The sequence below is a fragment of the Aphidius gifuensis genome, linkage group LG1, assembly GCF_014905175.1.
Source record: "Aphidius gifuensis isolate YNYX2018 linkage group LG1, ASM1490517v1, whole genome shotgun sequence".
Classification (NCBI taxonomy): domain Eukaryota; kingdom Metazoa; phylum Arthropoda; class Insecta; order Hymenoptera; family Braconidae; genus Aphidius; species Aphidius gifuensis.
The window spans coordinates 5,898,850-5,924,465 of record NC_057788.1 but is presented as its reverse complement, the minus strand read 5'-3'; the positions used below and the strand labels follow the sequence as shown (position 1 = coordinate 5,924,465).

The 25,616-nt window shown below is 23.0% G+C and overlaps 4 protein-coding genes and 1 long non-coding RNA gene across 8 annotated transcripts; 3 read left to right on the top strand and 2 right to left on the bottom strand.

Moving 5' to 3' along the window:
• The first annotated feature begins 149 nt into the window (after positions 1 to 149).
• On the top strand, positions 150 to 1,462 carry LOC122861225 (dnaJ homolog subfamily C member 17). Its single transcript, XM_044165471.1, has 5 exons — positions 150 to 315; positions 400 to 528; positions 606 to 980; positions 1,059 to 1,136; positions 1,224 to 1,462. The coding sequence occupies exons 1-5, from the start codon at positions 247 to 249 to the stop codon at positions 1,443 to 1,445; spliced, it is 873 nt and encodes a 290-aa protein (XP_044021406.1). The 5' UTR covers positions 150 to 246; the 3' UTR covers positions 1,446 to 1,462.
• Positions 1,463 to 1,488: 26 nt separating this feature from the next.
• LOC122861220 (serine--tRNA ligase, cytoplasmic) lies at positions 1,489 to 3,362 on the bottom strand. The gene is made up of 2 exons (XM_044165466.1): positions 1,986 to 3,362; positions 1,489 to 1,889 (listed from the first exon to the last, which is right to left on the bottom strand). Exons 1-2 carry the CDS (start codon positions 3,212 to 3,214, stop codon positions 1,649 to 1,651), a joined length of 1,470 nt encoding a protein of 489 aa, XP_044021401.1. The 5' UTR covers positions 3,215 to 3,362; the 3' UTR covers positions 1,489 to 1,648.
• A 1,528-nt stretch (positions 3,363 to 4,890) lies between these two features.
• On the bottom strand, positions 4,891 to 5,455 carry LOC122861228. Its single transcript, XR_006374475.1, has 3 exons — positions 5,341 to 5,455; positions 5,134 to 5,178; positions 4,891 to 4,995 (listed from the first exon to the last, which is right to left on the bottom strand). It is a non-coding gene; the product is annotated as an uncharacterized LOC122861228 (long non-coding RNA).
• A 4,918-nt stretch (positions 5,456 to 10,373) lies between these two features.
• LOC122861227 (diuretic hormone class 2) lies at positions 10,374 to 22,603 on the top strand. 4 transcript variants are annotated; one of them, XM_044165474.1, is made up of 4 exons: positions 10,374 to 10,551; positions 20,715 to 20,845; positions 21,081 to 21,173; positions 21,402 to 22,603. In XM_044165474.1, the coding sequence occupies exons 2-4, from the start codon at positions 20,751 to 20,753 to the stop codon at positions 21,544 to 21,546; spliced, it is 333 nt and encodes a 110-aa protein (XP_044021409.1). In that variant the 5' UTR covers positions 10,374 to 10,551; positions 20,715 to 20,750; the 3' UTR covers positions 21,547 to 22,603. The 4 variants fall into 4 exon arrangements, with proteins under 4 accessions (XP_044021409.1, XP_044021408.1, XP_044021410.1 ...); XM_044165473.1 differs by lacking the exon at positions 10,374 to 10,551 and adding an exon at positions 19,048 to 19,141 and having other exon boundaries at positions 21,402 to 22,593; XM_044165475.1 differs by lacking the exon at positions 10,374 to 10,551 and adding an exon at positions 19,588 to 19,694 and having other exon boundaries at positions 21,402 to 22,354.
• A 118-nt stretch (positions 22,604 to 22,721) lies between these two features.
• Positions 22,722 to 24,862, top strand: LOC122861223 (lysosomal acid phosphatase-like). Its single transcript, XM_044165468.1, has 7 exons — positions 22,722 to 23,101; positions 23,175 to 23,364; positions 23,429 to 23,764; positions 23,824 to 24,006; positions 24,069 to 24,192; positions 24,273 to 24,499; positions 24,566 to 24,862. Exons 2-7 carry the CDS (start codon positions 23,203 to 23,205, stop codon positions 24,707 to 24,709), a joined length of 1,176 nt encoding a protein of 391 aa, XP_044021403.1. The 5' UTR covers positions 22,722 to 23,101; positions 23,175 to 23,202; the 3' UTR covers positions 24,710 to 24,862.
• Positions 24,863 to 25,616: the final 754 nt, after the last annotated feature.

Here is a 25,616-nt window from a genome sequence, read left to right as displayed (position 1 = left end):
TTATTATTATAACGCGCTCTATCGATAATAAATTGCAATAAATGTTTAGATACTGTAGTTCCCTGTTTTTATTGACAGATTGTTATAATAATAACAATAACAACAATAACAACAATTATAACCCAAAAAAAAAATAATCACATAAAAGCACTTTGAAACGTTAAAGTAAACAAAATATAAATAAAAGAATATAGCTCAAAAAAATTAACAATTAAATATATTGTTGCTAATTGATTTATTTAAAAAATGGGTGATTTAATGGATTTGGATTTGTATGATCTTATTGGTGTAGCACCAACAGCATCACTCGATGAGGTAATTTTTTTTTCAACTTGTTTACAATAAATCTATGATTATTGATAATAAATTTATAAAACTGTTGTTTGTTTTTTTTTAAAGATTAAATCAGCATATCGTAAAAAGGCACTTTCTTGTCATCCTGACAAAAACCCAGATAATCCAAAAGCAAATGAAATATTTATTCAATTGTCAGAAGCACTCAAAGTACTAACAGATGAAAAAGCAAAGGTAAGCAAAAAAAATTACAAATGAATTAATTAAACATTTTAAATTATATAATTATACATATCTATGATATATTTTAGGATGCCTATGATAAAGTTTTAAAAGCTAAACATCAAGCTAAAATAAGAACATCTCAGCTTGATGAAAAACGTAAAAAATTTAAAGAAGATTTAGATGCTCGTGAAGAGGAGTATAATAGATCAAAAAATAGAGGAGGAAAAACAGATCAACAAAAATTAAAAGAAGAAATTGATAGATTACAAAAAGAAGGATCAAGACTTGTTGAAGAAGAAAAAGAAGCTATTAGACGTCAAATATATGAACAACTTAATGCAAAAAATGTTAAACAAACAACACCTGGTGAATGTAAAATTAAAATAAAATGGAAACCATCAAAAGATGATCCTGAAAATGGTGGATATAGTTACAATAAATTATATGTAATTTTATCAAAGGTAAAAAATATTTCTTTCTTTAAATTTATAATTAAAATGTAATTTTTAATATTTAATTTAAATTGTTTTTAATTTTAGTATGGAGATATTGAAGCTCTTGTTATATCACCAAATAAATGTCGAGCTTTAGTTGAATTCAAGGAAAGTTCAGCTGCTGTAAGTATTTTTTTTTTTGTTTACTATAAAAAAAAAAAATAATTAAACTGATAAAGTAATATTTAAAATGAATTTTATGTCATCCAGGAGCTTGCAGTTCAATGTGAAATTGGTCTTGCTGAAAATCCCTTAAAACTCGAGGGACTTTGGAAGAAAAAAGAATCATCGAAACCACCAACACCAGCAACATTATCAGCAACATTACATGCTGATTATGAAAATACTGTACTTCAAAATATGAAAAGAGCTGAAGAAAGACGAAGAATCATAGAACAAATGAAGGCTGAAGATGAAAAAGATAATATATAATAATAAATTAAATTAATATAGTAAAATAAGTTACATAGTTAAATTAATTTGTTGTTGTGTTATTTATTTTTCTACTGAATTTTCAATAAAAAAAATATATATCATATAAAAAGCAACCTTGACGACGACAATACGTATAAATGCAAAAAAAGTTGAATGATGAAAAAAAAAAAATAGTAAATTTATTAATAATAATTAATAAATTATTTTGTTTTCTTTTGTTTTTTCTTTTCTTCCTCGTCAATTGGTGCTGGTTTGACAAATGGTATTTCATCTTGATATCTTGGTGGCATGTATGATGATATAACCTTTGGCACCTTGATGCCAGTTTCAGTTTGATTGACCTCCAAAATCGCACAAATAACACGAGTTGCTGCACACATTGTTGCATTTAACATGTGTACATAATTAACAGCTGCATTCATTTTTTTAGTCTGTCCATATCTGTTGAAATAATTAAAATAATATTTAAACAGACTGATGAAGGTGAGTCAACAAAATAATACAACGTCAAAATAAATAATAAAAATAATAATTTACCTGACTAAAAGACGTCTTGCTTGATAATCTAAACAATTACTACATGATACTAATTCACGAAAAGCATTAGAACCAGGAAACCAAGCTTCAAGATCTAATTTTTTAGCAGCAGCATGATTCAATGCACCAGATACAATATTAACAATACGATATGGTATACCAAGATCTTGATAAAATTCTTCAGCATTTGCAATCATTTCATCAAACATTTCCCATGATTTATTATCATGTGGTGATGTTAAACAAAATTGTTCAACTTTTTCAAATTGATGAACACGAAATATACCTCTAGTATCTCTACCATGAGATCCAACTTCTTGACGGAAACATGTTGATGTACCAGCATATTTAATTGGCAATGATGCCTCAGGAATCCATTCATTTCTATGAAATGCAGCAATTGGTTGTTCAGATGTTGCTATTAAATATTTTTCTTCAAGTTCTTTTTCTTCACCTTTTTCACTACCTTTACCAATGACCTTGTAAAGTTCTTCATCAAATTGTGCTAATTGTGCAACTTCTTGCATGGCATCTTTTCTCATGAAAAATGGTGTATACATTGGTTTAAAACCTTTAGCATCAAGTTTTTCTAATGCATAACGTACCAATGCCATTTCCAAAAAAACAGCTGGTCCAGTTAAAAAATAACCACGACCACCAGATACAGCTGCACCACGTTCACCATCCATACCATCAATCATATGAATTAAATCAACATGAGAATATTTTTTTTTTTGTGTACAATCACCAAATGTTCTTTCAACTTTATTTTCTTCTTCATCATTACTAACTGGTACTGTCTCATTCAAATGATTACCAACTTCACGTAATGCTGAATTTCTTTCTGATTCAGTATTTATTAAATCTTGGGCATTTTTTGCAATTCCATCATCAATTATACTACGAATTTTTTTAATTTGATTAACACTTATTGATTTAAGATTTTCTTGTGTTACATCATTCATATCATTTGTTATTTCAAATGGTAATTTTTCATTTTCATCACCAAGTGCTTCTTTTTTTTTCATTTTTTCACCAATTATTTTGCTGCATAAATTTTTTAATTTATTTAAATTATCAGCTTGATGACGAATTTGTCGCCATTGCTTGTCCTTTTCAATGACAGCTTCAACAAGACCAACATCCTTAAAACGTTTACGTTGATTTTCTTTAATTTTTTCAGGATCATTACCCTTGTCATTGCGAAACAAATCAATATCCAACACCATTTTTGTTGTACTATTTAATAATACACTATTAAAAATTTAACAACAATTTAACAATTCCACGTGGATGTTTGTTTAAAAGACTGAAGACAGTGTGCTTCAACACACTCCAAGGTTCTTGTAAATTTGTGATTAATTGCAAAAAAAAAATGTGTACAATGTGGTGCAATGTAATTGTAAATAATTGCCGACAAAAACGTATTGTGGCGCTGGGGAGAATATGAGAACGTCATCGAAAAACTGTGTTATCAAATGGTGAATTTATTTCTCTCTCGCATGGTAATAAATTAAATTGACGCGGGATATTTAAACGCATATACGTGAAACTTTTCAGACAATTAATTGTTGACATAATGAATTTGTAAGAAAATATCTCAAAAAAGAATAAGGACTATTTATATTATAAAAAAATAATATCTCATGTATTATTTGAAGACTCACAAATAATATGAGATACAACAATAAACATTTTAACCCCTTCACTTTCCTTTTTTTGTTAAAATAAAAGATATAATAAAAACAAATATTTTTTGGAAAAAAAACAAGCGCACAATTGGTTCGACACAATATTACGTTTACTATGCTTTTTGTGGTCGTCTGTGCTGAGTAAAACACAGGTGGCCAGGGGGAAAATGTTAAAAAATCAATTCAATGTTTTTTACTTCATTGCTTATGTGCGTTGCTAATTTGCTATCATAAAATTATATCAGCAATAAAATGCAACACACTCACCAATTACACAATCAAAAAAAAGAAAGTAATAATTAAAAATTAAATACGTATATTAAATATGTAATATTGATAACCCAATTTTTTTATAATTTCGAAAAGATCAAAAAAAATGCAGCTAGTATGTTTTATTATATTATAAGTTATTTATTTTACCTTTTATAGATATGAGCATGAATTAAATTGTTTATATTATTGGTAGAAATGATCATTAATCGAATATATGATACTACAATTAAAAATCATAATCAAAACCAATAAAATAATATGACAATCATTTTATTATAATTTAATCATATTGTCTAATATACATGAAAAAAAAAATAAATAAATAATTATTATTTATTTTGTTAATCTATACAGACACGACATTTTTTATATGAGGGCGAACAGAAATACTTGGTATTTCACTATCTAAGTCAATTGCAACGTCGACTTCTTGTCTGATGATTATCCTGTAAAATAAAAAATAATATATTATTAATGATGGATATTTTTTATAAACAGTTTTTTAGAGAACTTTTTCATTTATATTATGATAATTAATAAATATATTAATTGATCATTCAAATAATAAAAAAAAGGTTCGAAATTATTGACTAATATTTAATTTACATTTGCTTAGTTGGCTTATTTGCTATCTTTATATCACCGCTATCAAGTGTCATTCGAAGTATACCAATGTCTGATGTTTTATCTTTTTTTTTATTCGGAGAAATAATTTGAAAATTTTCAGATGATTCAGTTAAAGCTCGAATCCAAACTTCGTGATAGATAATAAAACTGTAAAAAAAAAGAATAATATTTGTCATCACAAGTTTATTAGAGATATAAATAAATAATAAATCTTCAATAAGTCAATTTTAATTCCTTAATGGAACATTAATATAATAATTGAATAATTTTAATAAACAAAATATTGGTTCAAAATTATTAAATATTTGACTTACGTATCATTGGTATCTTTTAACAGAATTTCTTGATGAGCTCCTTCAAGTACCACATTCATTGGAAATCGTAGTTTCACTTGTCCAAAACTATTTGGTCTATTAGTTCTAAATAAATAATCAAAACACATAATGGGTAATTCTTTTTTTACTTAATAATAAAAACGTTAATAATAAATATATAATTAAAATAATATTAAAAAATCAAATCATTTGTTCAAAATAATTGATCAATATTCAACTTACATTTCATCATCAATTTCTTCTATTGATGGTGGTGGAAATTCCCGACTGTAAGTTAATAATAATATCATTAATGATATATATTTTTTATTAAGACAGAGATAATAATATTTTTTCACTTAATAGAACATTAATAATAATAATGATAATTGAATAATTTTAATAAACAAAAAATTGGTTTAAAATAATTGATTATAATGTTCAACTTACGATAAAGAGCCAGCCTGTTTTGTTGATGATGTTATTTTAGCGGAAGAAGCCATAATTTGACTATCAAATTTTGGGCTTACCAGAGTCCAACCATCCTCTTGTTCTTTAGCTGGGCGTATGAAAGCTTTAAAATAAACTGCGTGTTTCAAAATAAAACTGTAGAATATAAATAATGTATATTTGTCATCAATAGTTTTTTAGAGATATAAATAATGAATCAAAAATCATGATATAAATTTTTTTACTTAATAAAAAAATAATAAATATATTCAAAATTGTTTGAAAATTCAACTCACGTTTTATCACTATCTTTTAATTTAAATGTTACTTCGTCCTCCCCAAGTGTTACATTCCATTTACCTAATCTAAATAATTTTTTTTTATCTGAATAACTAAATTTATGAATATCATATTCGACTGATTTTCCGTTAATTTTTGTGCTGAATCTAGGTGACAAAATTAAACTGCAAAATAATAATTACAATAATATTATTAATGATGTATATTTTTTTATCATCAGTTTAATAAAAGATATAGAGAAATAAATAATCTATACTAATAATAGGTCAATTTTTTTGTCTTTCTTTTTTTTTTTTTTCAACGTTCTGATATTTTTTATAATTGTTTAATTGAAAATATAAATTTCATGGGACAAAAACTAGAGGTGAAAAGTTGACATAATTTCGTCACTTATGATGTTAAGCACCTGGCCTTAATAATAAATTATTTCAATTATCAAAGAATTGGTTGAAAATTATTGATTAATATTCCACTTACTTTTTCTTTTTTTTTGGTGTTATTATTCTTAGACCATTATTAGTTTTAAGTGATATCTCATAATTATTACTAATACTTAATGTTCCAATTCTATCATAATCTTTAAATGTTGGTAAAAGTATCTTTCCAGCAGCCCATACGTTTCTCCAAAAATTGATTGATGTAAGTTCAACTTTATAAAAATAATAAATAATAAAAATTGAAAAAAATATTTGAATGAAATATAAAATAATACTTTATGATTTTTTGTTTTTTTTTTCTATGATTTAGTAAGTTATGATAATGGCATTTGGTATCAATTTCGTCAGCTTAGAGTGGATATAATGGGATATAAAGTGTAAATTTAGCTGGTCCACGGACACTAAACTGTAGCTAAAACTTACCTAACTATAGAAAGTAACCCTAAATTCACTCTAAATCACACTTTACATCCACTCTAAATTGTTCATAATTATACATGCTTACTTTTATTTAATAATTAAATTTTAAAAAATATATTATTTGTTACCTCGAGTATCCGATTCACGACGGTTGAAATAATTTGGTGCTGAATGATGAAAATGACTAGCCATGAGTGTCATGGATCGTATATATTTTGTTGAATTATTTGTAGCATATTTTGCTGTGCCAACAAGATGCAATGTATTTCTTAAAATTCCACTCATTTTTTGAACAATTTTTGGTTTTGATAAATTTTTTGGTAAACTTGATAGACAGCTTGTCGACAAGGCTATGTATTGCTCAATGAGGCTATACCAAAAACAACCAGATCCTATACAACGGGAGGTGAACGCAGATAGCATTAGATATGCAGAATGCAGATCAGACAGACACGCGCACGCCAAATCGGTCATCTTCAAAATTATTTCCGCCACTAATCACGCCAATGCGAGCTTTTTCAAATATATATTTTTAATATTATGTTAAACTTTATTTTTTTTATATGTTTTATTTATTGTTATTTTTCATAGTAAAGAATTGAACAATTTGTTTGCTTATGAATTATGGTTGTTAGTTTATGGTAGTTTAATTTTTAAAACGATGACGCTGTTGTTTAATTTTTTTTGTAAATATATTTTAGCAATTAACAAATTATTTATTTAATTATTTATTCTGCTAATCTCAAATTCTTATCAATATTACCATCAATGCTACCATATTATTTTCAAGAAAAAATATAAACTTTTATATATATAAATCTAAAAATATCGTACGTCATTTCACAAGTTTTTTAACTAATGGTCAACAAACAAAAAAAAAAAAAAAAAAACGAGGAAATAATTTTTATTCTATTTACAATAAAGATTTTAAGAGGTGAGAAATTGCATTATACTTTTAACTGTGATTGGAAATATTGAATTTCTGTTGTCAAACCTATTTATAAATACAACAAACCAAAGTGACATTTGAAAAAATAAAAAAATAACATACATTTTCAAATAGAAATAAATTTTTTTTTTTTTCATTGAATGGTTTAATTTAAACTTGTCTACCAAGAGAATAATAATCTCAAGTTTCTGTATATAAAGTTTATTAGCCTTCTATGAAAGAAAAAAAAATACAAGGAAAAAATAAAAAAAATAAAATGTAGAAGAAACATATTCAAGAAAGTTATTTTTTATCGTTGAAAATAAGACAACTTTATAGAATTTTTCTAAGACACGTAGTGTAATATATTTTTTTATTTTTTAAAATGGTCAAAAGTAGAGCTAATATTTTTTTTTTTTCGTTTTAAGTAGTCTCATGGGTTCATCAAATCATCAATATTTTTATACAGCTTAAAATAATATAATCCTGCAATTTGTAACATTATCAATTTTTTTTTTTAAATAGAAATATACAAAAAAAAAAAGACAATGTTTGCTGTTAGTCTGAGCATTGTTTGACAGTTAGCAAGATCCGTTTGACGGATATAATGCACGACCGTTTGAAAACTGATATAGTTTACTGTTTAGGCCACCACCACCACCCCTCAGGCAATAATATTACAAATAGGTCGACACACTTGTCCAAATGTTTGATTTTATATTTCAAAACGTAGATTATTTATAAATAAAATAATTATTATGTTTATAAAATAATAATCAATAGTTTTTTTTTTTATTTCATTTATTAAATATTTCTTTTTTCTTTTTTTTTAGTGCGATAAATGAAATTGCTTTGCGTGCTTTATAACACAACAAACAAATAAATCATAAAGTGATGAGAAAAAGAAAAATTATATCAAAAAAGCCAATAATAAATAAATCATATAAGTATATTTTTTTTTTCGTTTGTATAATAAAATTAAAAAAAAAAATAAATAATATATAAAAAATTAATTTATATCAATAACAAAAAAAAAATTTAATTAAAGACTTAAAGTTAAATTTTTTATTTTTAATCATCTATTGAATTAAATAGAAAAAAAACAATTAACATGTCAGTGAGATTAATTTTTTAATATGAATTTTTGACTCTTTTATTTTTAATTTATAAATTCTGACGCGAATGTCAACTCATCAACAGGTATTATTTCATTCAACACATGATACAGCAAACGAAAGCTATTGATTTGTCAGCTGTCATCAGCATTTACAAAAATAATATACAAATAACCGAATTAAATAAAATATATTCAAGTTCAAATGACAAAAAAAAAAACAAATAAAATTGTAAAATCAATAAACTAAGATTAAGTGAGCAATTGGCCTTTCTGATATTTTTTTAAACATATGAAATTTCAAATACGATTACTTGATTGATGCCATGCATTTGATGTAAATGATTCAATTAATTTTAGCAACTGTAACTAAATGTCATTAGACAAATTTATAAACTAGTTTAATAGTTTCAAAGTACTTCTATCAAATTTATAATTTTATTTCCCAATAGATCATTGAACATTCGAGTAACAGAGTTTATAATCATCAGATCCACAAATAATCTAGAAAACTTTGTCAAATAAAAAAAAGGTTAAAAGAGTTGTGAACAGGTTGTTCTTCTTCATCATGATCTATGTTCCAACTTTATGCTGGTGAGAAAAAAAAATAATAAAAAAAGACTAAAAATATTTGTTCAGAGTTTAAGTCCAAAAAGATTTTTAGTGTCACTTGATGTTGTAATGGAGAAAATGCAATGAAATAAAGTTGAATATTATTTTAATATTTTTAAAATTAATAATTTTATCATTATTTCTGATGTCATTTAAGAAAATTGAATTATTATTTAAACGAACTGATAATTTGCATGGCGACAAGAGACTTTCTTCGTCTATTGAATAAAAAAAAATAATAAAAGTCATAAAAAAAAATATATATTATAAAAGAGATAAAAACAAAAAAAAAAGGGTGACAAGTTGAATGATATAATAATACAATGAAAATGGAGATACAGGGGTTGCCTAAATTTTTATATGACAATCGTGATTGAAATCTCAATGACCAATAATGATTCAAAGTAATGAAAAAAAAAAATAATAAAGTAATATGTAGAACAATAAAAAATGATTATTATTAAATTTGCAATATATTCCAAGGTAAAATTACACATATGTCGAACCTTGAATATATTTTTAAAGTATAAATAAATTTATAATAAATTATTCAAGTAAATTTTTTTCAATCAAAGATGATATATTTTTTCATTTTTTTTTTTTTTTTACTTTTTATATAGTTTTTTTTTATTTTATCAATATTTTAACTTGATAATTGAAAAATAATAGTACAAGTTGACTTTACCATCAAGTTTTTCATCACTATATTATATACGTTTTATTGAATTTAAAAAAAAAAAATAGATAATACATAAAATTCAAGAATGAAATGAAATAAAATGTCGATGGAAAATATTTCATGTTAAAGATTAACACATGTGAATTTTGTGTATGTAATATTTTTTTATTTTTAATAAAATTAAATTGAAATAAAACAGGGGATGTCACCTGTGGCACAGGTTGGTTATTGAATAGAAAATGTATACAACATATATAGATAAATGTAGAGTGTATCATTTAGAAGAAAAAAAAAAAAAATGAAGAATAAGAAACAGCAAGTTGATGGTTTTTTAAAAAGTGGGAGAAAATTTGTGGTTTAACACAGTGATAGTGAGTGGGTGGTATATAGAAATATGGGGTGATAGCAGAAGGGAGATGATGCTGTATTGCTTTTGATTGGACGAGAGAGGGTGGCTAGTTGTGTGTTGAATGGAGGGGTGAATATGGCATTGGGGTAATTTCAAGTCGCGGGCTTATATAAAAGCAACCGAGAATACAATTTTTATAACACTCTGTTGTCACAATACCTAGAAACATCTTGTCACAGGACCGTTCAAGAAAATAAAAAATAAAAAAATAAATTAATAATTTAATAAATTAATTAACTAATAAAAATTATATAAAATTTATTTAAAAAAAAAAATATAATACTTGAAGATCTTTGTGGAAGCTGATAGTGGGTAAGTTTTAAAAATTTATCTTTATAAAATTATTTTACTATTTTATTTTTACAAATTTATTATTTATTTTTTATTTTTATATTGAAAAATATATTAAAAAGTTAATAGAGAAAAAAAAAATTATGTATATAATTTATTTTTCAATTTTTTTTTTTATGTCTGACTAAAATTGGTTTGTTTCACTTGGGTGCTAAAATTATATGTCATTTTGGATATTTTATGGGGAAAGAGCAACTATATTGAACATGGGTTCTTGGCTATTATTTTATACTTTGATGACAACACAAACATGTACACCTTCATATTGAAACGATAAAAAAAAAAAAAAACAAAATTAATATCAGCGAGAAAAGCTTTGTTTGATGCTTTTAATTATTTTGTTGGACGTTATTATATATTTAAGATTTTTAATGTCACTAAAAAACAGGTGTATATGTATGAAGTTAAATAATTTAAAAAGTTAAATTAATTTTATCTTGGATAGAAAATTTTTAATTTCAAGATTTGTTGGGACATGTAATACAAGTAGACAAGGGTGCGTAGTTTCAAAGGTGATAAGAGAAAAAACAAAAACAACAAGATATATATATATAAGAAACTGATGACTAAATATTTAGCAAAATTTCACGATAGTTATCAAACTCAATAAAATATTTCACGTATTTATTTAATCGGTAGCTTTGTTTGTCACATTATTATTACAAACAGCATTAAAACTTTTTCTTTTTTCTTCGAAACTTTGCAATAAAGTCTTTTTTTTTTTCAACTGAATATTAACACACGCGTAATCTCGAGTGGTTAAAGTTTCGATTTGTATTGAATATCATTATCTTTTTCAACAATAAAATATAACAATAAAAAAATACTCAAAAATTTCATCAGATAAATGCACTGCAATTAAATTAAATCGATTACTTTTTACATATAAAAATAAAATAAAAACACTCAAGAAAAAATTTCATAATTGTAAAAAAAAAACGAGTTAATTAATTTATAAATCTCGCTAATTAATTTTTATATAATTTTCAGTTATTTTTTTTTTTAAATCCATACGGTAAAATCTCGGTATTAATTTGACAAAATGCCAAAATTCCTTAGAGTTTAAAACTACATTTAAATAAATTAATAATTCATGGAAATTTATGGAAATTTATTTAAAAGTTGAAAATTGGTTTGTAAATTTTTTTTATTTAGTTTAATAAGAGTTAATCTTACCTTGCTAGAGTGGTCCCAGGTAGTCCAACTAGTTGTTCCGCCTAGTTATAATTGCTCCTGAAAAAAGAAAATGAATAAATTCAATTAATTTAAAAATTTAAAGAGCATGAAAGTTATAAAAATAAGATCAACTGGTGGGTAAAAGTGGCAAGGAAAATAAAATGAACACACCAAAAGATAAGAGGAAAATAGTTGAATAAAAAAGGAAAAGGTCATGAAAAAAAAAAAAAAAAAAATTTCATAGTCTATGACGCTTCCGATATGGTTGTCAGATCAAAGCCTATGTAAACACGACGACATAAAAAAAAAAAATAACCCAGACATCGTAAATTCAAGCTACCCACACCATTAACTTATAAATGCTTCATTTATTTACAAAAACTTATATCCTAAGAAAAATTGTCTCAAATGACAATGCAAAAATAAAAAAATTAATTCATTTCGTATATAATTTTACTTTTATCTTTTTAAATAATATTTCAATATATTTTTTCCTTTATTTTTTTTTACTGACTATAATTTGACGATACTTTTATTATTATATTTATTATTTTACTTTTTTTTTATTTTACTTTGAGTGTATACGACAGTCGTTGAAGTATTTCTTCTGATTTTTCAAACCCCTTGAGAAAATAAAAGTATATAAAAGTTATATAATAAAAAAAAAAAAATTTTTATCAAACCACTTTCATTGGTTTAAACACATTTTAAAATATCTTCCGGCAAATATCTCTCTTTCCACGCAAAAATTCTGACGAAATAGGAAAAAAAAAAAATTTCATAATCATTATATTTTTTTTTCCTTCAATAATTTTTACAAAAAACCGTAAGAATATAATAAGATTTAAAAAAAAAAAAAAAAATACTCTACAGTCTACATACATGATAATGACGTGATAGTTATTTTATTTTTTTTTTTTTAATATTTTTTTTCTTTCATCTCATTACTTTATGTATATACAATATTTTTTATCCAACAAGATATCGATTCATCCAGCGATCATCTATAATTCGACGAAAGCTTTTTTCCCCTGCTCTCAAAACATTATTGAATTACGTCATAAAAATATAAATAATAATAACATCAATAATAATAAGTAAAGAATTTTTTTATACTCTAAATTTTTCAAGTGTTATTATAAAGGGTTAAAAATATTAATTTAATTAACTTGTGGGATAGAAGCTTAAATTTTTTTTTTTATAATAAATTCTGTAACCACATGTTTAACATCCCTAACTATATACTTTCGTTTTGGTATTTATCATAGTTGATTTAATAACCATTATTATTATCAATTCCATTAAACTATATGTATATCGTTTTATATTTTTTTTCTGTTTGTTATTTCATGCATTGCAAGTAGAGCAAACTGCAACAATGAAAAAAATATATATAAATATTATGGCCATATGGTTTTGTATAATGTATGAAAAAAACAATAAAATATATACATATATTTGTAAAAAAAAATATTATGACGCTCTTTAGAATTTACCAATCGGTGGGTTGTATCGTTGGTGGGATGTTATAGTGCATAGAATTTTTTTTTAACTTGAATAAGACTAAACAAAAATCGATGAAAATAATATAGAGTGTATATAACTATTTAAATTTAAAAAATCATGACAGTTGTTGAGGTGAATTAATTATTATCAAATTAATTAGAAAGATTAATTATTTATTTTAAAAAAAATGTAAAAATTTGTAAAATTAAATTACGACAAAATGGTTAAGCTAATTTGTTAAGTTGAAAAATAAAAATTTATTCTCAGCGTTCAGCAGTAATTTTTTTCATCAACAAAACTATTATTTCCAGCTAGTTGCTTTGTATAGTAAAAACAAGTTTGATGATAAAAATGACTTTGCAAATTTTTTGTTATTACATCGGAACAAGGAAATGATGAGTATCAATTTTTTAAATGTAAAAAATATATTAGATTCGAATTAAAATGATTTTATAAATGAATAAAGATATACGAATGATAGAAAATAATTTGTATGGAAAAAAAGAAACAAATTGAATCAATAAAAAAAAAAAAAAGACATTAGTTGGACATAACATTGAAAAAATATTCCCTTGTATTTATTTATTATTTATTTTTGTGTTTATAAGGGTCATGATATCGTTAAATCCTTATCATAGTGATAATTTTTTTCTTTTCCAGTCAAGTAAATTGGGGGAGAAAATAAAGCTCCGAAAAAAATGATAATAAGATTGAACAATTAGGTGTTAAATTTATGATCGAATACTTGGATTATATTTATCCTCAAAACTTTATTGCAAAATAAACTAAAATAATTAAGTCATTTTTTCTAATAAAAAAAAGCAACATAATTAAATATCCAGTTTAAAAATTATTTTTTCATTTTCCGATAAATCCAACTTATCTCGTTTCCCTGCAGTGGCTTAATTATTCACACTTCAGATTTAAAATTTATATATACAATATCTCGTACACTATATATACTTTTGAGGATAAATAAATTTTGAGATGCAAGAGCCTTTAATTTGCTTCTAAAGTTTAAAAACACTTTTTAAATTTTTTATTTTCATAAAATATATTTTTTAAAGTGGGTCGGAGTTTCAATTGCTTTTAAATTTTTTTTAAATATAAAAAAAACACTGAATATTCTCGATAAAAAAAAAAAAAAAAATATTAAAAGCATTTTATCATAAATCACACAATTATTTTCTTTCAATTTATCAAAATGAAAAAAAATATCAATAAATATTTTAACAATTATATTTCTTTTTTATTGTTTTATCTGTTTTTAAATTTTAATTATTATTTTCAATATTTATAAGAGAATATTATGTCAATTAATAAAATAAAACGACAAGACTAATTTAATTTAATTTAATTTAATTTAATTTAATATTTTGTTAATATCACTTGTCACAAAATATTCAACGACATTTCGTAGTTGTATTTTACTTAAAATTAAAAAAATACATATTAATAATTATCTGTCCCAAGTGTGACTCAAAGAAATTGGCACAGTAACAAGATTAAAACAATAAAACAAGATGAAAAAAACAAAATAAATAAAACAACATCATACAAGGTGTTTGTAGTTGTTTATTTTCTTTGGGGATAATTTAAATCTTCTCAAATATTATCTCTGTTCAACTTTTCCCTGGTGTCTTGTTGAGCTTTATTTTTCGAAACCACATGAACAAATATAAAAATAAAATGTGTACACTTTTAACTATATATTTTAAAGATTTAAAAAAATATAACTACATACTGGTCAACTTGTTTAACTTTTATATTTATTTTTCCAACAAATATAACTTTAAGTGGATTTATCAAATTTGTTCTTTTTTTATTTGTTTTTATTGTAAATTTCTTTAAAAATACTTTTGTCACAAGCATTAAAAAACTTTATTGATCAAAGGTAAAACAATGTTGACAAATACTTTTTTTTATTTGTCACAAAAAATTAACTCTTAGTATAAATAGAAAATTTAATTCAATATTACAGAGTTTATTTTCTTTTATTTTATTTTTACTTTATCCTATTGAAAAATATTTTTTTCTTTTATACAAGTTTGTTTGGTTAAATCAACAGGTGAATATGTAGGTGTGTATTTCACATTTAAACTTGTCAAGAGAATTTTATTCATAATGTTATTTAAATAATTCATTCAACTGACAATTTGTGATATATATTTTTATTTTACATTGAAAATACATTTATTTATATAAAATTTTTCAATGGAAAAAATATTGTCAAGGTTAAAAATTATATTTTATTATTTTAAATTAGTTGAAATATTTCATCAATTTACGTGTTTGTCATAAATAATTGTTAAATGGTTTGTATAAATTTCACGATGGGTTTTTAGTTTTATACATTGTTACTTGAATAATTCAAGAAAGAATGGTAATCGTGCTCGAAAGAAATTCTCAAACTAAAAGATTTATATTTATGGCGGGGCAAAAAATAAAGAAACCTCGAAAAGAATTTTTTTTTTTCACTCAACATTGTTTGAAAATTTAAATATTCAAAAAAAAAATCCTTTGAGATACAGCTTGATTGTTTTTAATGTTTTTTATTTCTAGCAAATAAATTGAATAAAAAAAAAAAATTTATATCAAAAGTTTTGAACAAGAGGTATGTGTGTCTCTGATGATTAATTACAGTGATCGATCTTTTTCATATTAAAGTGTTCAAGAAAAATTGTAAATGGAAAAAAAATAAATAATAATAAAAAAAATGATAGTAAATGTCAATTTGAAAATAATTAAAAAAATAACTATTATCTTTAAAATTTATGATTATTATTTTTCAATAAGTAAAGATCGATAAAAATTAAAAGTAATTTTAATATTTTAAGTGAGATAAAATTGTCTAATTTGTGGAGGCGTTGAAACCTCATAACAAATTTGTAACATTGCCACAAATCGATTGACATTTGATTGCTATGTTTTCCTTTCAATTAAATGACTGCATTAAATTAATTTTCATTTAAATTAAATCATGCACTCAATCACTGCACAGTTTAACTCGTTCTTTTTTTATTATTTTATCAATAAATTCATGAAAAAAAATAAAATAATAATCAAAAATTAAAAAAACCGAGTTATCTAATTAACGTGACATTTTTTATTTTATTTTTTTATTTTCTAAACTGACAATACAAAGACCCTTTTGCTTCTAAATTTTATTATGAAATAATAAAATAAAAATAATAAAAAAATCTGATCACGTACAACATAACACATGAGACCTTACATAATAAAATAAAAAATATTATGATCCATAATATATTTCAATATCAACCATAGACTATTCATGATTTTTTTTTTTACTAAAAAATTTTACCATATTTTTTATATTACATATTACTTTGGATTTTTCACCATTTATATTATATTGATCTCCATTTTTTTCCCCATAAATTCATGAGTATTTTTATATAAAAAAAAAATAAAAAAAATTCACCAAAGGCAATAGGATTTTGTACCCATGTTTATTCTGGTGATGAAAAAATGTCAAGTGATCATCAAATTCATGTGTAAATTGAATTAAACACAGAGGGAAAATATATGCGTCAATAAACAAACTAAATATTTATCACTAATTGGATATAAAACACAAAAATTCTTCATTATTGCAATTAAATATTTTATATCGAGGTCAAATTCACCGTCAAATTCACCGTTATTAAGTATAGATAATTCAATCAACAATTTATGGTATATTTCAGCCTATAATAACCTAATTACATTCACTTGAATTTTCTGGAATTTTAATCAAAATTGTCATGCATATAGAGAGATTCAAAATACACCAAATTGGTAAATAATTTTTGAAGATAAAAAAAAAATGACATTCTTATCTAAATATATTTTTTATATTTATATAAATTTATAAACAAGTTACATGAGATTGCTCTTCCACCCTTCGAAATTTTATTTTATTTTTTGATTCGCGTGTGTGTGTGTATATTATTTTGATAACTATATATAATTTAAAAGAAGGGAAAAGCAAAAGCATTTATCTCTTATTGAGAGTCAAAAAAAAAAAAAATTTAAAGCTGTAGTATGTAGAAGAAAATTCAATTGTGTAAATAAAATATTGGATGTAAAAGTAGTAGTACAAGTCAATGCTTGGTTCATCCTACTTTAGAAAGCATGTTGCATTATTTAAATAGATTTCAAAAATAACTCTGTATTTTTCACAGTATTTGAATAACTCAGTATAAAATTCTTAGTTATTATTTTATTTGTCTTTTTATTTTCCTTCAGTCGGTTTCTTATTTTGTTTCATATAAAAATTTATTACAAACTAATGTAAATAGATAATAATTTAATTAATTTAATTTTTTTATTTTAATTTCAATCATAATGATGTAAATAAATAAAAAAAAATGTTAGAAAAGTCAATGAAAAATGAAGAAATTCAAATCAATATTATCAGTTAATTTTATGATCAGACATTCAACAATTTTATCTTGAGGCAATTCTAAAAAAAAATTATTTAAAGCTAAATTTTATACTTTATACGGTATAAGATCCAACCTTCGAGCTCAAACATATTTATAACAGTACTAATGTAAATTCAACACACGTGTTGCAAATTAAAAAAAAAAAACAAGATGATATTTACTTTTTTTTATTCACAAGAGAATTAAAACAATTATACTTTTAGCTAAAAATTAAAATATCTGCGTATATTGTTGAATTAATAAAAATACAATTCACAAAATAAAATATAAAAATAATATATGCTAATGAATTGCATCATCTTATAACTTTTTTTTCTATTTAAAGTTGAAAAATTATTTTAAAAAAGAAATATATTTTTTCGTCTTTTCTCATATTTTATATTCATGAATTATTCTTGAATTTATATGTGGATATTTCTTTTTTTTTTTTTAGAATTTTTTTTCGACGGTTGCTTTTGTCTCGGCTACCCACTACTTTTCATGATTCAAAGGCACATGAGCCTTAATTAATCCTCACTGTAGTAAATCCGGAATGGAAAAAAAAAAAAAATATATATGAACACTCATTCTTCTTCGAATATACTCATTCCCATTCTTCTTCCAATGCAGTGGTTTTTTTTTTTTATACAAATCAAAATTTAAAAATATAATGAAAAAAATATTTTGGTAATTATAAATTATTTGTTCAATTTATTATTGATGATTGTTGAAATAAACTGGGGGAGAAAATAAATTAAGAAACTTGCGTGAGATATTTTTCAATTGATGATATGACAATCAACATCTGTTGAATGTATCATTGATTTAAAAAAAAAAACCTATTAATATCAATAGTCGTGAACTTTCGTGTGTTATTTTATTAACAATACATCAATTTATTAAAGTGAAAACCTCGCCCACATTTTCAATTGGGTTAACGCATTTTATCACGCGAATATTGCATTAAAAAAAAATGATTTTTGTAACACAAATATCATTTGATCAGGTGTTAACGAATATTCATTTGAATAAAAAGATAATAAATTTTTTTTTAATATTTAACTTTTTTAAAAAATATATCAATATATCAATATTTGATATGAATATATGTAATTAAAATTTATGTCCTTAAATGAAATTATTAATCGGTTGCTTTATTATTTATTTTATACGTGAAAAAAATTATTCATTAATAAAGTTTGAGAAAAATTGAGGAAACAATTATCGGGGTTTGTTTAAAAAAAAAAAAAAAAAATTATGACAATAATTTACAACAGTTTGTTTTATAAAGACAAAATAATGATGAAAAATTTAATTTTTTTTTATTAAAATTACAAACTGACAAGGTGACTTTTTGAAAAATAAATTCTGGTAAATTAAAAAAATCAAAGTTAAATATTTAGACTTTATACTGATCAACAAGTTACCAACATTAAAAGGTGAGAATCAGCAAGCCTTATTGAAAAAATAAAATAAAAAAACAATTACTTTTTAAAATAAAACAACATTGTTTGACTTTTTAATTTTTTTTTTTAAATTTAAAAAAAATTCACATACAATAAATCTGACGTCAATCAAAATATGCTCGTTTTGATAACTCAAATAATTTCATTTATTTGAATTGTAAAAATAAACAAAAAAAATTACCCCAAGATTAGTCTATCACGCAAAATTTGATAAATTTTTTTTTTTAAACACGTGGACAAATGATGATCATATATTTTTTTTTTTTTATAAACGTTTTTTATTGTATTTTTTGTTTCAACAGAATAACCAAGTGAAATAAAGAGAAACATTTTATTATACCACAATTTTAAAATAAAGAAAAAATAAATACAATAAATTTTAACAACAATAAATTATTGAGAATTTTAGAACAAGTGTATATTTTAATCCCTTGATACTCAGTGTTCATCCACAACAAAAGTTTATTTTTCTATCCCTTGTGTAAAAAATTTCCCTTGTGTAAAAAAGAAAAAAAAAAAAACTAAGGTGTGCAGATGAACTATACAAAACCGGGTCAATCGCAAAAGTACAAAACGACATTTTATAAAAATAAATAAAAAAAAAAGTTTCAATTAAATATAATACTCTAAATTTATTAATTTATTTAAAAGAAAAAATAAATCAAAATTATTTAACTAATTAAAATAAAATTAATAATAAATATTATTTTAAAATTAAAAAGAAAACAATTATTTTCATTTCATTTGACAATATCATCATCAAATTAGTATTATTCTATTAAATAAATTAAATTAATTTTGTGGCTGTAAAATTATCAAGCTCATTAATGAAATTTATAATATCAATAGTTGTGGTTACTAATAATTTGCAATTCAATTTGTATAATGAAACTTCAAGTGAAAATTTTGATTATATAGAAAAAATAAAATTAATTTGTTTAAATTTTTTATACATATAAATTTATGAGTTTATATACTTTTTGTTTGTATTTCATGTATATTATAAAAATAATAATTTCGAGGGTGATTGTACGGTCATTTTTTCGATTCTTATCAAGTTGAACTAATTTTAGTTTTTTTTTAAATTTATAGTCATGTTATTTCTACATATACATTTATGTACATTTATACCCTCAACTATTTCATACAGTAAATTTTCTTCAATAGGACTATTTCGAGAAACGATAAAACTTTTGACGCAATCACTTAAACTTTGTTTTGTATACCCTTCATTCTACACGCTCCATTCACAAATTCTATAATTTATTATTATCATTTTTTTATTTTATTTTTATACTTGGGTATTGTCATAGAATATTATTATGATATTTTTATTATAATATACAAACAATATATGAAATAGAAAAGAATTTCGAAAAATGTATTTTCATTTATATATTTATATTGTATAAACTCATCATCAATTTATCGACTAAATCGTATAGAAAATATTTTTAAAAAATGAAATAATAATTTTTTAAATATGCTTTTTTTATTATGAGATACTTTTTTAGTTTATTTTTATATTGTTTTTAATTTTTTTCAGGTCAACAAGTAAATTAAAGATATTTGGTGAAAAAAAATGCTGCGAAAAATTACACTTGTTTGGAGCCTGTTGATTGTTTTTGGGGTTTTTGGTGTTTTTACGACACCAGTTAAGGCAAATCCTTTTCCTGAGTGAGTATAAACTATAAATAAATTATAATTTCATATATTTTTAAATTTATTAACTTTAAAAACTTCCACGTTTCATAAAAAAATAATATTATACTAATTTTAATTTAAAGTTATTTATGGAATTTATTTTTTCAATTTATAAATTGTAATTATCACAAATTTTAAATGTTTCAAAATAAATTTAAATTAATTATACATTTTAGAAGATTAATTTTTAATTATTTTTATCGTATAGGGAACGTGAAATTTATCTCGATGAACTTGAAGATCCAAAATACTTGATTCGAATGTTAACAAATTTGGATGGTTATTTAAAACAACAAGAAAAGTAAGTTTGTTGATGACAAGTATCAACAAATTGCTTATTGTTGTAATTTATTTATTTATTTTTGTATCTTTGTAGGCATTTGAACAAATAGCTTGTGAAAAATTTGTATTGATAAATTATTGTGCATGCTTTATATTTCCACAACTTGTAAAATAAATTTGCAATTTCATTGATGTTTAATTTCGAAATATTAATAGTTTAATAAATTTGTTAAATTTTTTTTTCAAGTGCAAAACGTGGTGGATCATTTAATTTGGACTTGGGCTTGGGTCGTGGATATAGTGGAGCTCAAGCCGCAAAACACATGATGGGTATGGCAGCAGCAAATTATGCCAATGGACCAGGAAGAAGACGCCGATCTGAACAGGCGTAAATTAATTCGAAATCAAAAAAAAAAAACTTAAATAAGGATAATTTTTATTCTCAAAATTGATGCTATTATTTTTATAAATTATTATTTATATATTGTTTATTTAATTTTATTTACCAAGTATATATAGAGAATTAAAAATAAAAAAAAAGTAGATTATTTTGTGTAGTTTTTTTTATTTCTATTTATTTTTTTAATTTTTTAACTGATTCACGTTCTATATACGTATAAGTTTGCACTTTAATCTATGTAATACTTTTCAAATCTTAAAAAACAAAATAAACAAAATCAAATAACGGTTAAATAAAAATTGAATCTCGATGTCTGTTTAGATTTTAGTAGCACTCACTATTTTATTTTTAAAAAAAATCACAAACTTGAAAAAAAAAAAATGCCTAAAAATTTATTAACTGTATTTATCAATAAATTCAATTATTATGTAGAAAAAAAATTTTGAATCTTCTATCAATATGCAAATTAATGTGACGTTGATATATAATTATCCATCATTCTAAAAAGAAAAAATAAATTTAATGCTTCGGCCTAGACAAAAATAGTAATACAGTAAAAATTACAAATGAAAAAGAAAAAAAAAAAAAAAGTTGTATTAATAGCTCTATACCTGAATGTATTTTAGCTGCTATTATTTTTATTTATTCAAAATACTAAAAACAACAATCCTTTAAAAAAAAATAATAAAAAATGATCGAGATCAAAAAACAAAAAAAAAAGATAAATATTATATTTGCTCATGGGATCTAAAAATTAAATCAGCATGATGCAAATATATGGTGCTAATGTATTTATTCAACAAAAAAAAAAAGAAAAACAAATACTATCTAATAAATAACAACAAAAAATGATATTTTTTTTTTTTATTTTCATATTAAACTTATTGATTATTTGAAAATTTATATAATATTATTATTACATGCGTCTACTATTATTATTAATTTTTAAATATTAATTAAACTTTGTGCGCTCTATGTACCATAAACGTAAATCTGTTTAGAATTTTTTTCTCTAAATAAATGATAATTTAATTCACTGTATGGCATAATGATGATTTTAATTTTTACTATATGAATTAATTAATTCCTTCTTTGACGAGTTTATATAATTTTATATAATTTAAGTGAACCGGGGTTTTTTAAATAACAGTTACATTACTGAATCACACATGTTGGTATTTGTCATACGTGTCATGTGGTGTGATCATATGGCATATGCCTTGGAAATGTCTACATACTGATTTCAATTTTATTATTACTTTTATTAATTATTTTTGTTTGAATGTGTGATTCAATTACATGTGTAAATTTGTGTTTAAAATACGATAGAGTCACCAAATCTTCAAGTGTCAACATGATCTGAATTTAAAGCTTACAAATATTGTTTAAATATTTTATTTTTTTTCTTTAAATACAACAGATAAGTTAAGTTAACATCTGTTGTTGTGAAGATCATGTGTTTTGGCTAAATGTACTCACATGATTTTTTTTTAAATTTAATTTCTTCACTTCAAGTCTACAACAAGTGATTGCAAAAAAATAATTATGTAAGTTATTATTAATAAACACATGAATATTTTTGTAACAAAATATTAATACTAATAATTTCTAATATTGCAGATTTTCAAAAAATATTTAAAACAATAAAATGCAATCAACAAGAAGTTTTTGGATACAAAATTGTCGATCTGAAAATCGTGGTGTGTTTATTACTGTTTTAATACTGGCAATATTAATTGGTACAATTTTATTTGCATATGCTGCATTTGGACCTGAGGATGATAATCGTTCATTAAAGCAAATTGCCATTGTAAATATTAATTATTATTTATGCTTAATTATCTAATTTAATTTACATATTGCTTTTATCACAGATATTTCGTCATGGAGCAAGAAATCCAACTGAAACTTATAAAAATGATCCATGGATAACACACGAGTGGGATGATAGCTGGGGATCATTGACAAAAGTTGGTATGAAACAAGAATACAATTTGGGAAAATGGATTAAAAAAAATTATGGTTCATTTATTGGAGATAAATTTAAATCAACAAGTGTTTTGGTACAAAGTAGTTATGCTGATCGTTGTATAATGTCTGCACAAGCATTATTGGCATCTCTATTTAAACCAGAAAATAAAGATTTATTTATTGATGATTTACCATGGAGACCTGTACCTGTTCATTCAATTCCTCGTGATCAAGATAAGGTAAACAAACAACAAAAGCAATAGTAATATATTTAAAATTTAATTTAAATTGTTATTAGTTAATTGTAGTTAAATGGCCATGTCCAAAATTGGAAGCAACACTTGCTGAAGCTTATGCAAATGAATCGAAATCATCTGGTGAAAATATGACATCATATTACAGTGAATTATCTTATCATACTGGAGAAAATATCAAGACAATAACTGATGTTGAATTTCTCTACAATACACTTGAAATTGAGGTAAACAATTTGATTGTTTATTATAAAAAATTTATTGAATATTAATAGATAATAATTTACAGGATCAACAAGGATTAAAATTACCAGATTGGACAAAAAAATATTACAATCAAGATATGAGAGAAATTGCAGCTAAAAGTCTTGCAATATTTACTAGTAATAAAATTCAAAGACGTCTACGTGGTGGTATGATTATTGAAATAATATTTAAAATTATAAAATTAATATTCGTCTGTTTAAATTATTATTTATATATGTTTATTCAGGACCATTGTTAAAAGAGATTACAGACAATATGAAACGTTCACAAAATGGAGAAGATAAAATGAAACTTTATTTATATTCTGCTCATGATATAACACTGGTTAATGTTTTAAGAGCAATGGGACTTACTGAAGAATTATTTAAGCCAGATAATGGTGCTGCTCTCATTTTTGAATTGATATTATCTGAGGATAGAGTTGATCATGAACCCAGTCAATACAATGTTAAAGTAAATATCAAATCAAACAATTAATTTAAATTAATAATAAATATTTATTGTTTTTTTGATTGTCAGGTCAAGTATTTAAATAATACAGAAAGTGAGGAAGCTGTTGTTTTGAAAATTCCAGGCTGCAAGGATCCATGTAAATTTTTAGATTTGTTACATGCCTGGAATGACATTCTTCCCATTGACTGGATTTCAGAATGCAAATTATAAATTTATATTATCAAATGTTTTTCTTTTTTTTTTTTTTTGCTCAATTATTTTATAGGATATTATTCATCTTGCTGTTACTTAATATTTATAACAAATAAATATTTTTATACTAAAATTATTTAAATAATTAAAAGCTAAATTTACATACTTGAAGTGAGAAAAATAAGAAAATTCTTTTGTCATTTATTTATTTGTTAATTTTAAAATATATAATATTTTTTTTTTATTTAATTGAGTGCTAATTAATAGTCATGAGTCATGAATCAACTCATCGACAATGTCATTCAAATAAATGTAAAAAAAATTGTTTATTAATGGAATTAAATCATTGGTTTGTCAGAATTTGGAAACGTTTTATTAAGAGTATAAAAAATAAAATAATATCAATGAAAAAAAATTTAATTAAAAAAAAATCATCAAATGTATCAGACATAATATTATGTTGGAAAATAAATTCCGACTGGGAAAATGAATTTTGGCGTCATGGTGTTTATCCATTTAATGATATTAAAAATCATAAAAATTCATCATTAAATTGTAAAACATGTACAAATGAATTACAAAGTTCAAGAAGAAATAGTGCCAACGTCAATAGATCAATTGAATCAGATGATGATTATAATCAACTATACAAAAAACATAGTAGCATTGTATTACCATTTAACAACAATATAACAACTGTACCAATTGTACCATCACTCCAAAATAAAACGATAAAAAAATCAACAACTAATTTTCATGATAATATTCAACACAAGCAATTGATAGAAAAAATATGTCTTGAAACATTAAGAAAATCAAGATGTAAATTAAATAAAGAAAAACAAAAAAATACAACAAAAATTCCGCGATTAAAAGTTCAATATAAATGTAACTTAATTAAAAACCATAAATGCCTTTGATTTAA

Bases quoted from the DNA above. Each gene is read 5' to 3' on its own strand.
- LOC122861225 (XM_044165471.1), top strand. From the start codon at position 247: ATGGGTGATTTAATGGATTTGGATTTGTATGATCTTATTGGTGTAGCA. The intron at 529-605 runs GTAAGCAAAAAA...GATATATTTTAG, and splicing joins TAACAGATGAAAAAGCAAAG to GATGCCTATGATAAAGTTTT. The intron at 1,137-1,223 runs GTAAGTATTTTT...TATGTCATCCAG, and splicing joins TCAAGGAAAGTTCAGCTGCT to GAGCTTGCAGTTCAATGTGA.
- LOC122861220 (XM_044165466.1), bottom strand. From the start codon at position 3,214: ATGGTGTTGGATATTGATTTGTTTCGCAATGACAAGGGTAATGATCCT. The intron at 1,890-1,985 runs GTAAATTATTAT...TTATTTCAACAG, and splicing joins GCAAGACGTCTTTTAGTCAG to ATATGGACAGACTAAAAAAA.
- LOC122861227 (XM_044165474.1), top strand. From the start codon at position 20,751: ATGCTGCGAAAAATTACACTTGTTTGGAGCCTGTTGATTGTTTTTGGG. The intron at 20,846-21,080 runs GTGAGTATAAAC...TTTATCGTATAG, and splicing joins AAGGCAAATCCTTTTCCTGA to GGAACGTGAAATTTATCTCG. The intron at 21,174-21,401 runs GTAAGTTTGTTG...TTTTTTTTCAAG, and splicing joins TATTTAAAACAACAAGAAAA to TGCAAAACGTGGTGGATCAT.
- LOC122861223 (XM_044165468.1), top strand. From the start codon at position 23,203: ATGCAATCAACAAGAAGTTTTTGGATACAAAATTGTCGATCTGAAAAT. The intron at 23,765-23,823 runs GTAAACAAACAA...AATTGTTATTAG, and splicing joins TTCCTCGTGATCAAGATAAG to TTAATTGTAGTTAAATGGCC. The intron at 24,193-24,272 runs GTATGATTATTG...ATGTTTATTCAG, and splicing joins TCAAAGACGTCTACGTGGTG to GACCATTGTTAAAAGAGATT.